The 15,863-nt window shown below is 39.0% G+C and overlaps 1 protein-coding gene across 9 annotated transcripts in view; it reads right to left on the bottom strand.

Moving 5' to 3' along the window:
- The window catches only part of LOC132836584 (ryanodine receptor 1-like), a 402,705-nt gene that overhangs the window by 187,634 nt on the left and 199,208 nt on the right, over positions 1 to 15,863 (bottom strand). For all 9 annotated transcript variants that reach the window (XM_060855950.1, XM_060855954.1, XM_060855953.1 and 6 more), the window contains exon 42: positions 565 to 659. In XM_060855950.1, the coding sequence (XP_060711933.1) occupies positions 565 to 659 (95 nt within the window). The remainder of the gene's footprint in view (positions 1 to 564; positions 660 to 15,863) is intronic.

Below are 15,863 nucleotides of genomic sequence, written 5' to 3'. Positions count from 1 at the left end.
ACTGCCCTGCGAAATGACCGAGTAAGCCATGTAGCCCAAGGGTAATTAAGGATGGCAATAAATGGTAGCTTTGCCAGCACTACTCAAGGTATGCAAGAATAAATTTTTTAAAAATAATGTAAGTGAGAATACTTGGTCCATTTTGCTCAATGTTTCACATTAAGTAAATATTAAAAACATATAATTTTAAAAGTAACTGCCTTTTTGTTTAGTATGTTAGAACAAATGTCTTGCCCACTAATCTTTATCACATTCCCGATGCAATCTATAAAAATGATGCTAAAATCCATGTTATTTTTGTTTGGGTGGCGGCGTCATAGTTTGTGCTATTTAGTCTGCATTCTCACAGTATGTTGAGGATATTGAGAAATTATGGAAACATGATTTTCCCAGCTGTTTTGAACAGCTTTATATACTCAAGACGAAACAGAATAAATTATCTGATGTAATAAATTGTTTTCCGATGCCAGGTGGAACACAATGCATTTTCATACCATCTGCCGGTCATATCCAGGATTTAACAAAATTGTCTGATAATGCATGGAAGTTTTACAGCTTTATTACCTTTTCCAGATCAGGCTCCCGCAAAGCCAAGGCAAGTTCATTATTGTCAATGCATGAAGCAGCTGCGACATCAAGTGGAGTGGACCCTCTCATACCTGAAAAGATCAATGACATGCTGCAATAAGCAAGTGCATCAACAGAAGAGAAACTCCTCTCGACACAAGGAACAGAATCATATATCTGAGGGACCGCAATTATATTCGTGACTCAAAATGAGAAGTATCTTCTAGAATACGCAAATTAGCAGAAGCAGGGTATTTCACCTTTCAACTAGGTAAAAACAAGGACGGCAGATGCTGGAAACCAGAGTCTAGATTAGAGTGGTGCTGGAAAAGCACAGCAGATCAGGCAGCATCCGAGGAGCAGGAAAATCAACATTTCGGGCAAAAGCCCTTCATCAGGAATAGAGGCAGGGTTTTTTTTTAGATTAGACTTACAGTGTGGAAACAGGCCCTTCGGCCCAACAAGTCCACACCGACCCGCCGAAGCGCAACCCACCCTTACCCCTACATTTACCCCTTACCTAACACTACGGGCAATTTAGCTTGGCCAATTCACCTGACCCGCACATCTTTGGACTGTGGGAGGAAACCGGAGCACCCGGAGGAAACCCACGCAGACACGGGGAGAACGTGCAAACTCCACACAGTCAGTCGCCTGAGTCGGGAATTGAACCCGGGTCTACAGGCGCTGTGAGGCAGCAGTGCTAACCACTGTGCCACCGTGCCGCCCACTTATGCCACCGTGCCTGCAGTGGAGAGATAAATGAGAGGGGGTGGGGGTGTCAATAGGTATTCAAAAGGAAAAGTGTAAGTTGGTCCTACAGAGTGTCTGGGGAAGTAAAAATAGAAAATAAGAGATGGCAGATGAATTGAACAAATATTTGGTTTCAAACATCACAGGATACAAACATCGCAGAAATAGGTGTAAACAGAGAAGTAAAAAAATGAACTTAAAACAGTTACTATAATAGGGAAACTATACTGAGAAAATTACTTGGGTAACATTAAACTTCTTTCTAAGATTCTAAAGTAAGTGACTGCTGGGATCGCAGCTGCATTAGTTTAATTTTCCAAAATTCCCTTGACTCTGGAAAGGCCATAAGACTTTGAAAAATAGCAAATACAATACCTCTATTCAAAATAGGAGGAGATAGAAAGAAGGAAACCATAGGCCAGTTGGCTTAACGTTTGTCACAGAAAAAATGTTCACATTTAGTTTAAGAAGGTAATTGTGGCATACTAGATTTTCTTGCCATTAGATCAAGTCCACATGGTTTGGTGAAAGGGAAATCATGCTTGACTAATTTATTAGACTTATTTGAGGAAGTAACAAACTGTGAATAAAGGGGAAACTGTGGATGTGGTGCACTTAAATTTTATGAAGGTATTTGGCAAGATGCCACTCAACAGTTACTAACTACATGGACACATGGTGTAGAGTGTAAACTATTATCAGAAGACTTTTTAGCTAACAGGAAATACAGAATAGGTTTCATTGTGCCATGTTCGAGTTGGCAAGGTGCAACAAGTGAAGTGCCACAAGTATCAGTGCTTGGGCCTCAACTACTTATAATCTATTTAAATGACTTGGATGAAAGGATGGAATATCTTGGATCAAGGGATTGAAAGCATGGTATCTAAATTTGGTGATTATGCAAAAATTGCTACAAAAATAAGTTATGAAATAAGACAAAGTTATTGAAAGGTTAAGTGGGCAAAAAATCTGGCAGATGAAGTATAACATAAGATGATATAAACTTGTCCACTTTGGCAGGAAGAATAGAACAACAGTATATTATTTAAAGAGAGGGAGAGACTGCAGATCTCTGAGGTACTGCAGAATATGGTCTCCTAGTACATGGATTACAATATGTTAGTATACATGTACAGCAAGTGATTAGGAAGCCAAATAGAATATGGTTGTTTATTGAAAAGGAAATTGAACACAAATGTAGGGATTTTTGCTACAGTCATACAGGACATTCATTTGATTATATCACATATATTGTCTATGGTTTTAGTCTCCTCATTCAAGGATGTAATTGCATTTGAGGCAGTTCTGAGACAGTTCATGACTGATTTCTGGGATGAGGGTGTTATCTTGGGAAATACGTTGGACAAACTGCACACGTAACCATTGGAGTTTAGAAAAATAATAATCTTAATGAAACATATAAGAGCCTGATGATACTTGATAGGGTGGATGCTGAAGGAATGCTTTCTGTTGTAGGATAAAGATTGTGTAGGGGACACAGTTTAAAAACAATGTGTCACCCATTTAATTTAAAAATCACACAACACCAGGTTATAGTCCAATGTGCTTTCGGAGCCCCGCTCCTTCATCAGGATTACCTGGTGTTGTGTGATTTTTAACTTTGTACACCCCAGTCCAACACCGGCATCTCCAAATCATCACCCACTTAAGCGGGAGATGAGCAGGAATTTTTTCTTTCAAGGGTCATGAGTCTGTAGAATTTTCTTCTTCAGAACAGTGAAGGCCAGGTCACTGACATTTATTTTAAGGCAGAAGTTGATAGATTTTTAACTGCAGGGAGTCAAGTGGTAACAGGGATGCAGAGTCAAAAAGTGTGGAATAATGAAGAGCTTATGCTCGGAACGTTGAATCTCTTGCTCTTCAGATGCTGCCTGGCTGGCTGTGCTTTTCCAACATCATACTTTTTGACTCTGATCTCCAGCATCTGCAGTGCTGACTTTCTCCGGGTAATGGAAGTTGATGGGAAAGTGGAGTCTAGGCTACAATTAAATCAGTTATGAACGGTAGAGCAGACTCAAGGAGCTGAATGGCCTCCACCTACTTTTAACTTATAGGTTTGTATATTCAATCTTTAAATAACTCTGCATAATTGTTAATCTATCATTTGTAATAAATGCTGCAACAATATTTATTACTGAAATTATTTCTTATTATATTGGCAGCCTAGGTGCAAATTCATTAACATCTGCTTGATTCAGCAATGTGAAACTATCTGCATCTTATGCTTTGTTTTTAATAATGCAAGATCAATTATTGCAGAAAGCTTGCAGTTCCAGCAAAAAATTTTAAAGCCGTAGTAGTGCTGAAATCAGTAGCTTATTAGTGATCTGCAGCTAAAGTGAGTGAGTTATAAAGTATCCAGCCAGGCAAATCTGAATACACACTTTCAGCTCTCAATTAGAACAATTTTAAGAGTACTGAAAGCACGGACAGAGGAAGTAACCTCTCAAGGCTTTTTCAGTTTATAAAGTACCTACAAGATTCAATGGACTCTGAGTACTCTTTACATTAACTCCATTGCATTGTTAAGCTATTCTACATGCAGTGTCAAGCTCAAGTTCAAAAAGATGCCTCCCTCGAGGTGATCTTACTCTCACAAGATTTCTTCAAAAGTACTTGGATTAGAAGCAAGCTTCTGAGTCACACCAATGCTCATTGCACGATTGTAAAGCAAAGTTTTCTTTACAACAATTTATAAGTGCAAACGTTAACTGCACATTTCAGCTGCCAGAAGAGAATAGCAGTTGCTTTTAGGCACTATATACTGAGGATTTTAATTCTTTTTCTGCATTTCATGACTTTGCCAAGCCACATTTGTGTCACGGACTATTAGAATAAAGGATCTTTTGCAGAATTTTTCGTTCAGGAAATCCCATTTGTCAGAAGCACCCAAAAGTAACAGGATTAGTCATATTCAAGATCAAAAATGAATAAATTGTACTGCAGTTATGTCAGATACATGGTGCATGGAGGAACCATATGTTGTAAAATTCAACCAACATTTCAAATACGGAAGTACATGAGAATAGCATTTTGTGAAGCTAAATTATAGTGTTTTTTTCTGTTGACAATGACTGAAAGGGAGGACAATGCAGCTAGTCACATAGAATAAATCTATTTCAGGCTTTCAGTTCTTAATCACATTAATTAACACTTCCGACAGATGGTTAATTCAGAGGTTTCAACTGAGAGCTTTTAGAATTAAAGAGCAACCCTCAATACATAGAGAGAGCCAATTAAAAGCTTTTAGGCAAACTAGCATCATCAGCTAGACCATTACTGATACAATGTTACCTTGGCAACAGCCACTTTACTGCAAGAGCTAACAGGCACCAGCTCAAAAAGCTTTAAGTATTTAAATACAGTACAGAATGCCAAAATCCTGCATCCTTGACAGACGGTAGTATTCTAGAAGCTTTCATTCAAACGCTTTCACTTGAAAGAACTTGTGTTAGTCATCCATCACCAACCCTTTTATCTAAAACCTTTTGAATGTTTTCTAAAAAGGTTTTGGAAAAGCTTGCCAGAATCTAAAAGGTTTTCAATTAGTCATCAGTCATGAACTCTCAGAGATAAGATGTTTAAACCTTCCTCTCACGATATGTTGATGTATTTCCAAAATGGCAGCTTGTAACAGTGGCAGCAGCAATTCAGCTGCTCAGATTGAGAAACCAAAGAGATCAAGTAACTGGACCGAGGTTGAAACAAGTGCTCTGATACGTATATGGAATGAATATTTATCAGACCTCCGAACAGCCAAGAGAAATGCAAAAGTGTATGAAAAAATAGCTGAAGAATTTTTTGAAGCTACTGGGATAAGTCGTGATAAGGACCAAATCAGAACCAAAGTTACTAATTTGACCTTTCAATACAGGTAAGCATAACATATGCATTGTAAAATATGATTAAACCTCAACTTCTTTATCTGAAGTTCATATTTTTAAAAATTATGTTGTAAGTTCATTAATGCTGTAAATGATCAATCTCTCCGCAAAATAACGAGAGATCCTTTTATGTTAAAGCATCTCCAAAACTTTGCAACATAATGCAAAAGTTGAGAAGACATTCAGCCGCAGACTGCGGTTTAAATCAAGGATCCACAATGCAGATTTAAATATATAGACTATAAACACGTTTTAGTCAAATGCATCTTCGGTACTCACTGGATTCAGAGGTTCTTTATGTTCCCTAACTTGATTTGTCAAATTTTTAACTGATAATCTATTGAATCAAGCAGCTCATTGTTTGACTATCAAATGGAAATATTGTGTTTCTTGAGCTTTGATACTACCTGACCGTCCCGTCAGAATTTTCACTCCACAGTGAGGGAAGTACAGCTGGAGGTAAGCAGGTGTAAGGATCTTTACATCCAGACAACATACCAGCACCAGCCCACCTTAAGTCATTTCCCTCAGAGACAAACTGCAAGCTGAAGGACTACCCAAACGCCAATTACGGATACATCAACGGCCCATTCAGTTGTCAGAGAACAATTATCACCCTGTAGGACTGTTGCAGAGTTGGCAATAGGCCAGTGGCCTTGAGGTAGCTGCCCAAATGGATTGGGGACAACATTAACGGGTTCTCTTCACCCAGCTGATCCTCCAGGATGGTTACCCAGCAGCGGTAGTCATGTATTTTATTGAAAAGTTTTAAAAGTTGCTGTTGGTGCCTAATGATGGAAGCAACTTCTCTTGCTCAAAACACGAGACTGATGGTCCTTCAGAACTGGAGGTGCTCCAGTTTTGAAAGACAGCCCAATGCCTTGAATTGGATGTCAAGAGCAGTCAATGGCCAATTCAGGGAATATCAATCTTTTCTGACTGTTTCAATATAGTGTGGGAACAGAAACAAACAAAATCTTATCCCCTAAGTTAAGTGACCTATCTATTGAGGTAAGGAGGCAAGAAGAAAACAACACAAATTACTTCACTGCAATTTGCTATTAAATTAAGCTCCTTAGGCTTGGTCTGTGTATCCTGGAATTATCTGCCAACAAGGATGGTGGAAAGCGAAGCTATCAATTAATTCAAAGAAAACCAATGGGCACTTGAACAAAACAAACTGCAGGTGTACGGGGATAGAGTGGTGCAACGGAACTGATTAGATTGCTTTACCTAGAGCAATCATTAACTCAATGGCTCCTTCTGTGCCGTAACGATTCTTACAAAATACAGAATGTTAATATTGTAAAATAAGTATTTCACATCAATCAAATGCCAAATAGTGGAGGGTGGCAAACAAACAACGATCCCTCTGTTACTGTGCGCACCTCTGAGGTAGTGTGCAGAAGCATCTTACAGAAGCTTTGCACTAGCACACCGATGTGCCCCTACCCATCTGATTATATGGCACCCTGCCTTCTAACCCATTCCGAGGGTTGAGAAGGTATTCAATTCTAGTGTTGGAGCTAGTCCCACATCAGGATGGTGTCTGACTCGGAGGGGATCTTGGAGGTAGTTATGTTCGCATGAGCCTGCTACCTTTATTTTCTAGGTATTACAGTTTGTGAAATTGAAAAGTTGAGGTGATTTGGCAAGTTGATCCTCTACAACGTGTGCCAACAGTGGAGGATGAGTTTTGAAACTGGGATGCCGATCAAGCAGTTACTTCATCCTGGGCAATGCTCAGCTTTTGAAATATTGTTGGAATTGCCCTCACACAGACATGTGGACAGAATTTCATCACACCCCTGACTAATACATTACGAAGAGGTCATACAAGCTTGTTAGTTACAGTATTTAAACTAGAACTAAGCATTTGAAGAAAATACTCATCTGTGGAATTGGCCAGGCAAATGGGATTGCAATAAGTCAGCTCTGATTCACAGCTTGCACTGTTGTGTAGAGTGGACAAAAGTGGCCTCCTTTTGTGTGAATAGTTTAATCATTCTGTAACATCCCAAAGCCAGAGTAAGCCTCTAATTCTCAGAGGTTAATTTTCATTAGAGTTCCCTATACACCAGTTAAAAAGGCCTTAATCACCATTATTTGAATTATTTATACAATAAAGATAGAGGTGCATATCTCTTCCATATGCGACTGATTTAAAAACAGCCTTATTAGCTATAGTCTTAATATAGTAATTTCATGTACTTTGGAGGATTATATGACACTTCCTTTTGTTCTTATACTAGGTAAGGATAGCGAATAGCAATCCACAAATTTCAAAATGTCTATCCATTTAATCTTTACTGTTGGATGGTACTCTAAATTTTCTTTAGTAGTGTAATGCAAGGCGCATGATATGCTTGTTTTTATTATGTATTTGAGTTTGAATATTTGAAATTTAAACTGGTGACTTATCAGGTTTTGTGTGTCTCTGTCTCAAGGGGTTTATTTATTAATTTGTAAGTATTTCTGTAGTTACAGTTTTTTTCAAACACTTTGAAACTGATTAGTCTTCAAGAACTAATGAGTTTTTGTTTACATTGGGAAAATTTGAGGGGATAAAGTACACATTGTAGTACATCAGGCTTTCTGATGGAAGCTTCTGGACTTTTTTTTTGAAGTTCAGGGGAAACAGAGAGAACCTTTCAGTTTCAGTTGGGGCATATCCACAGTGTTCTTTGCTGAAGATGGATGTGTAAAGCAGTTCTTCACAAGAAATGATGATGATAGTGTAGATATACATTATGCAGAGTAAGGAGTGTAGTAATAGTTTCAGATCAAAAGTGTAAGGGTAAACCCCAAAGAGGTTATTTGAAGTGGACAAAGTATAAACTAAAATGAAGAACCTAAAAGATTCTCATGACTGGGAGAATTAAATTAAGCACACAGAGGCATAAAATAAGGAGATTCTCTCTAGTGAGAGTACTGGAGAATGATTATTTTGAAATTATATTTTAAATTCTATAAACTTTATATTCTAAACATGTAAATAGTTTGGTTTATTTGTTTTCTTCTTTGTATGTTTTGAATAATTGTTTTATTTACAAAACACTTATCTGCAATATTGTATGCTCATGTTTCAGTGAAAGGTCACCTCATTAAACCTAAATAAAAACAAAATATGATCTATTGAGCCAAATTTCAGTGCAAGATCTGACTTGTCCAGTAATAACTCCATCTGGGAACATAACAGTAGGAAAACAATTAAGAAAATCAGTACCTTCTGAGTAGCTGGATCTTGGCTAATGCTAACAACTGTTATGAATGGTAGGCTTCAGAAAATGGTTATGATTTAAAATGTCCTCTTTAACTTAAGGGTAAAACAAAGTTCTAGAAAGGAGGATGGTGAGAGTATACCGATAAGCCTCTACCCAGAGATGTACTCATGTGATCTGGTTGCCATGAGAAAGAAACAAACAAACCTGTTAAAATCAAGTGACAATTTTCACATGCAGGATAGTTTTTTGAAGATATAGTAAAGAGACAAAATACATACTACTGTGGGAAATGCAACGCTGATTCTGTTTGAAAAACAGAGGACTGTTTTGTATTGCGAACCAAACAGAATAATTGTGCAGACATGTTTTCTGATCCAAAGAAAGGGGACAGAGTCAGCATGTTTGGAGATTTAAGAAAAAGGACACACTGAGGTGAGATTTCTGCTTAAAGTCAGATCTGAGTTATTCAGGCTGAGTGCCAAGACTTTCAAAGGGCACTGGAAGCTTTGACCGAGTGTGGCAGCGTGAAGATAGCCTAGTGAGAGCTGGGAGTAATTTTGGACTTGCTCTTGAAATAGTACAAACCTGCCAGAAGTGCAGTGTACAAGGCAGGAAATTATAAGTCATAAAGAGCGGCACGGTGGCTCAGTGGTTAGCACTGCTGCCTCACAGCGCCAGGGACCCGGCTTCGATTCCAATCTCGGGTGACTGTCTGACTCCACACAGTCAGTCGCCTGAGTCGGGAATTGAACCCGGATCTCAGGCCCTGTGAGGCAGCAGTGCTAACCACTGTGCCACCGTGCCGCCCACATGTGTAGGCAAAGTCAGAGTAAATGTAGTGTAATAGGGTAGGAGAAAGGGTTTGGGTGGGTTACTCTTCGGAGGGTCGATGTTGACTTGTTAGGTCTAAAAGCCTGTTTCCACACTCTAATTCAATTGGGATATAGAATTCCTAGTTTGTTCATGTTAAAGAACCTTTTTCTTTAGTTTGGTGCATTAATTGCCTGACAAGTAATATACAATGAATGCTGGTTTTGATTTCAAAAACACAAGTTGCTGGAAAAGCTCTAAGTCTGGCAGTATCTGTGAAGAGAAATTAGAGTTAATGTTGCGGGTCTGGTGATCCTTCCCCAGAACTGATTTTAGTTTGTTAGTTGGATTAAAAAGCCTAAAATAGAAAATCTTTATCATTTAGCTATTTTCATTGGTTGCTGGGTAATTAATTTCTTTTTAAATGTCCATAGGGATCACAACATAGATCATAAATTAATTGTACATTTTGCAATGACTGACTTAAGGAGGATTTTCAGATATCAATACAGGAGAGTGGGTAAGTTAATTTCATGGGGCCAGTTGAATGCCACAATCCCATCCGAAGTTATTTTTGGGAAGATCGGGCTGATCATGGAATGGATAGCTATCCATAAGAACTTAGATCAATTCAGACCATTTTACAGAGGTCACCTGGAATTTTCCATTTGGCCTTCAGGTTTTCTGCTATGTCAGAAGGACATTAATTGATTGGAGGCAGCCCACCCTGCAGCAGGCCTATTCAGAAAAGGGTGAGGGCAGCTCTCTAGGGTGTCATTTGGCACCGTTCTGCTTGCTTATCCACAAGTCAACCTATAGAAATGAAATCACCTCTAACTCGGTTTCTTGTAACTGCAGGTGGTGACTTCTTCAGTTTTCGAGCTCTCCAAGAGCTTGCCCACTGTCCTTAAATGGACGGTGAGAGTACCCTCTGACCAGTATGCAGCCAATCAGCCAGAATTAACATCCAACTTATGTTCCTAATACGATGTAGGTTTGGGACTCCTGACTCAGTGTGCTCTAACTTTGAGAAATCAAATATATCCAAGCATGACTCTATAATATAAGCAAAGATACTTATTTTATGACGGGTCAAAATTATTCTGACCAGGTACTTATTGCAGGATATCTCTACATATCATGCAAAAATGTCATGGATAACATTTATTGGAGATTTCAAGACATGTCAAATATATATCTTGAATCAGAAATGGCAATTTCTTTCTACAGCTATAAAATGATAAAATTCTACTTCAAATTCATTAACATTTACAACTAGTTTCCATTGTGCAATTCCTGATGAAATCTTCTTTCTCAGGTAGAGATTGGTTTTACTTTCTCTCAACCTATAAATCAATTATATTTCCACCTTCTAATTTTTTTTAGATTAGATTAGATTACTTACAGTGTGGAAACAGGCCCTTCGGCCCAACAAGTCCACACCGACCCGCCGAAGCGCAACCCACCCATACCCCTACATATACCCCCTAACCTAACACTACGGGCAATTTAGCATGGCCAATTCACCTGACCCGCACATCTTTGTGACTGTGGGAGGAAACCGGAGCACCCGGAGGAAACCCACGCAGACACGGGGAGAACGTGCAAACTCCACACAGTCAGTCGCCTGAGGCGGGAATTGAACCCGGGTCTCAGGCGCTGTGAGGCAGCAGTGCTAACCATTGTGCCACCGTGCCACCCTGTGATGTAATTGTGATGTATTAATCTATTATAATATAATGTAAGTGTGGTACTAAACTTGTTTGCCTCCTCAGAGTTATAGCGGTTTCAAATTAACATCTCATCTTTCAATTAGAAAACTCAAAGCTACATGTGGAAATGTTGCCTCATCTTCATACTGGCCATATTATGAAGCTATCCACAGGATGCTTACTCAGTTCCCAGGACAGGATGAAATCAATATATCTGACAGTGTACTACAGATTCCTTCAGTTTCCAAATCAGAAGCTCCTTCATCCCCACAAAAACCAGCTTCACTTCCAAACATATCTGATGACGTCTTGATATCAGAGGGAAGTTCTTGTGAGTCTGACCTCGTGGACAATTCATCCAGTTTTCATTCTTCGCAACTCAGGTGAGACAAATATAGTGTATTACCGGCTAAATCCAAAGTAAGGTAACTTGGGTCTCCTGGGCTTTACTCTCAACCATTACCTGTGGACCCTGTGTGATAACTGATCACTTGCAAATTCAATTGTTGCTAAAGAACTCTGCTTGGCAAACATTATTTCATTGAATCATAGAATCCCTATAATGTGGAAACAGGCCATTAGGCCCAGTAAGTCCACACCAACCTTTGAAGAATAACCCATCCAGTCCCATTCCCCTACATTCACCCCTGTCTAATGCACCTAACTTATACATCCTTGAACACTATGGGCAAGATTGCATGGCAAATCACCTAACCTACACATCTTAGGATTGTGGGAGGAAACCAGAGCATCTAGAGGAAACACACGCAGACCCGGGGAGCATGTGCAAACTCTACAGTGTGGAGTTTGCACATCAAATGAGAACCCGGGTCCCTGGCACTGTGAGGCAAATTTGGTTAAACTAGTAATAAAATTTGATTGCTATTTATTCTGCTGAACAAAATCTTAAGTCTGTGTTCACTTAACTGTTCCCCATGAGTTCATGATTTCTAACAGGAAACTAGTAATTCTTCAAACTGTCTTCCGTAACCTTTTTATTTAATTATTTTGCTTTGCCTGGTTTTACAAAATGGATAATTCCCATCCGCCTTCAGTCTTGTCATCTTCAATCTATTTATAATTTTATTCTGATACATTTCATGTAAAATATTTAAAATTTACAATTCAGATATGGCATTTAAACCTTAGATAAGGGGGATAGAGAAATACGTGTACTGGCTGTTCTTTGAAGTGATCTAAAATTGGATCTCAGCCATTTTTCACTTACATCAGTGAAACAGCGGCCTTACAAAGCTTGAGGCACTTTTCCAATTTTTCATAGTGAGTATGATATTTTTATACTACAAATTTGTAGTGTTAAAGAAGAAACTGTAATACTAAATTTCTCCCTTTGTTGTCAACAACCATCATCCAGTGAAACCATACCTCTTTTTCCTTAATTTCTTCTAACACTGTAGCCTAACATGGGAAGGTGAGATGGTTTGTCTCACATGCATTCAGATTTCTAGGACCGTGTTGAATGATTAATCAAATGCCTTTGATGATGTAGCAGGATTGCTGCTGAGTAGCATAAGAGGGTTATACTACTCAGCAAGGCCATAAGACATTGGAACAGAATTTGGCCCATCAATCATGGCTGATGTTTCTCAACCCCATTTTCCAGTCCTCTTTGATTCCCTTACCGAGCAAGAACCTATCTCTGTCTTAAATTCACTCAATGACTTAGCCTCCATAGCCTGCTGCAGCAATGAGTTCTATAGATTAACCACCTTCTAATTGAAGAAATTCCTCCTTATCTCAATTCTAATGGGTCAACCCTTCATTCTGAGGTTGTGCCCTCGGGTACTAGTCTCTCCTACTAGTGGAAACATCTTCTCCATTTCCACTCTATCTAAGCCTCTCAGTATCTCAAGGAGATCGCACCTTATCCTCTGAACTCCATCAAGAATAGACCCAGAGTCCTCAACTGCTGCTCATATGACAAGCCCTTCATCACCAAGATCATTCTTGTCAACATCCTCTGGATCTCCTCCAAAGTCAGCACATCCTTCCTCAAGAGACAGGGCCCAAGTTGCTCACAATATTCCAAAGGTGGTCTGACCAAACCCTTATACAGCCTCAGCTCTGCTCTGGAGGACTACTGTAGCCCTTTTGAAATGAATACTAACATTGCATTTGAATTCCTAACTGCCAAATGACAGCCAGAGATCTCCTGGCTGGCCTTCAGGAGGGCTCAGCAGGGATCAAAGCCCACTCAAGAAGATAAAAGAGGACAAGGCTGAAGACAGCAGAGACTATTGCAAGGTCGTCTTCCTCAACAGAACTGACCTCAACAATAATTGCTACTGCCTTTTTTTTGGGGGGGGGGTTTGGAATCATCATTGTCCCTAAAAAAACGCAACGGTAAACAAGTTGAGCAGACTGTTAGATAGTTGATAACTATCCATTTATATGGGAATGACAGGAAATGAAAGGCCAGCGGCAATTACAGTGGCGACAAGAGGAATATCAAAAGTGTTCAAATTATCCTTGAGGTAGCTCAGAGTGGATTATGGTGTACAGAGGTAAATTAAATTCTGTTTGCACTTCCTGTAATATCCAGTTTGAAACATTTTGCCCTTTTGGGTTGGATGCCTGATATGGAGTGTATAATGTAAATACCATCAGAACCACAATTATATTGAGGCACTGTAGAGTGGAACCAGCTCTATGGAGTAAATTTTATTCAATTTATTTTGCTCTGCTTGCTGGAGAAAGTGAGTTTTGCAGCTGAACTCAAGCTTTTGGTATTTATTTTTTCTCTAATACTGATCTGCAAAAATATTTGAACATAGCGTTTTTTTGGCAGAGGAAGAAAAATGGCAACAAGAAGAGGTATATCCTGACAAGACCATCAGTTGAATTAGTACTCTCAGATTATTTGGTCTCTCAAGCTTGCTTCAGCATTAAATAAGATCATGCCTTTTCCTGGCCACAACGATCATTCCTGCTGGGAACCCTTAACCCCAAAATAACCTTCAAACGCCCTGAATGGTCAGTCTGTATGATGACAATAAGCCTCACTGCGTACATCTTTAATTGTCTATGCTGTGATGTGATGGTGTGGCAGTTCTCACATTATTAGGGAAAAACTAAATCCTGAGAATTTGAATTCAGCTGCGAAACTCACTTTCTCCGGCCAGCAAAGATGTTTATTCCAAGGTGGGTTGGATTTGAATCCAGGTCCCTGAAATGAATTACCAGTTACCCAGCTCAGAGTCAACCATCATTTCATCCTGTAAATCACACGTAATTTTTAAATGATGCCCACCTAAGTAATAGAGGACCAGGAATTCAAAATTCAAGTTTATTGAAGTTCTCTTCCATTGCTATGATTTCAGAATGCATCTCACCCAGACCCAACCCCATAACTTATCCCAGTTACTCTGCACCTCCCACAGTCAATCCATCTAGTGTGCACATCGTTGGACTGTGGGAGGAAACCAGAACACCCAGAGAAAACCCATGCAGATACAGGGAGAATGTGTAAACTCCACACTGACAGTCGCCCGAGGGTGGAATTGAAACAGAGTCCCTGACACTGAAGCAACAGTGCTAACCACTGAGCCATCGTGCCGCCTTAAGAGAATCTCAGTCATAAGAATTAAATGCACATGCCTCACAGCCTACTGGAAGTTATCTCCATGCATCCGTGTTGTCAGAAACCAAGGTATAATCCAATATGCCAGTGATGTTACAGATTGTAGAGTTTGTTTCAGTGAAGCGGTTACTTACATCACATTTGTTATTCCTTTCTGACTTATCCCTTAACTGCATTGTTTGTCTTTGTGTGAGAGTGGGTTTAGAATTACAGAGGATGGGGATTAAATTTTAGGTATAATAATTAATTAGTGGTTTAACTGCTCTGCTAAAACTTCTATATTTTTGAATTGTTAAATTCTTGTTTACACTATAAACCTGTTATCTATTAGTGATTATTCACTAGACTGGTTAGGAATGATTGGGGTCAATGTTTAAGAGTTATTGACTGTTTTAATTTCTCTGTATTGCGAATACAAATTTAAAAACACCTTGGGATTTAAAGACAGGTTAATTGTGAACATGTACACACTGACTATTGTTGTAAAGATTGACCTGATTCACTAATGTCCTTTTAGGAAAGGAAATCTGCCGTCCTTGCCCAGTCTCACATACTTGTCACTCCAGACCCATGGCAATGTTGTTGCTCTCAACTGCCTCTGAAACAGTCTAACAAGCCATTCATTTCTAGGGCAATTAGGAATGGACAACAAATATTAGCACAGTCAGTGATGCCCACACCCCCTGAAGAAGTTTTAAAAAAAAGGTATCTGCCAAGATGATTAGTTTTGATGGCATCAGCTTGGAATACATGAACAAACAGTTATAAAGTACATAATGAACCTTTTAATTTAATATATACTTTACAGATAAGTACTTTGCATCTCTGTTTTATCATTGCAGATATGAATCACAACCAATTAAAAAAAGGAAAACATCAAATGCTGACTTGCACAAGAAGCGTATAAGACTAATGGAATCAATGCTGGTAGAGCAAAAGAAAATTAGTGCAGCCGTGGAAGAAACAAATCGAGAGGTGCAGAGAATCCTTGATCAACAAACTCTTTTACTAAATCAAAGCTTGCAGCTGCAGAAGCATATGTTACATTTGTTAGAAAAAGTAGTTTGCCAGCATGGTGCAAGAAAAACAAGTATTTTTTAGTAGTCTACCATTATTTAGATACCTCATTTATAAATTAAGGGAAGTTAAAATGAGTATGTATATGGTCAATTACATGTATTATGTCCAAAGTTTTATTTATAGTATCCTTGCACTCAACACAGGTGCTTCATGAAAATAATTTTAACTCAGTCAAAACAGGCTCTGCTAGCAATTCTGCCCACTCCCCCAC

This window comes from Hemiscyllium ocellatum, chromosome 47 (assembly GCF_020745735.1).
Source record: "Hemiscyllium ocellatum isolate sHemOce1 chromosome 47, sHemOce1.pat.X.cur, whole genome shotgun sequence".
In the NCBI taxonomy this organism is placed as follows: domain Eukaryota; kingdom Metazoa; phylum Chordata; class Chondrichthyes; order Orectolobiformes; family Hemiscylliidae; genus Hemiscyllium; species Hemiscyllium ocellatum.
The sequence above is the reverse complement of the archived record's forward strand: the minus strand, read 5'-3'. Positions and strand labels throughout refer to the sequence as shown.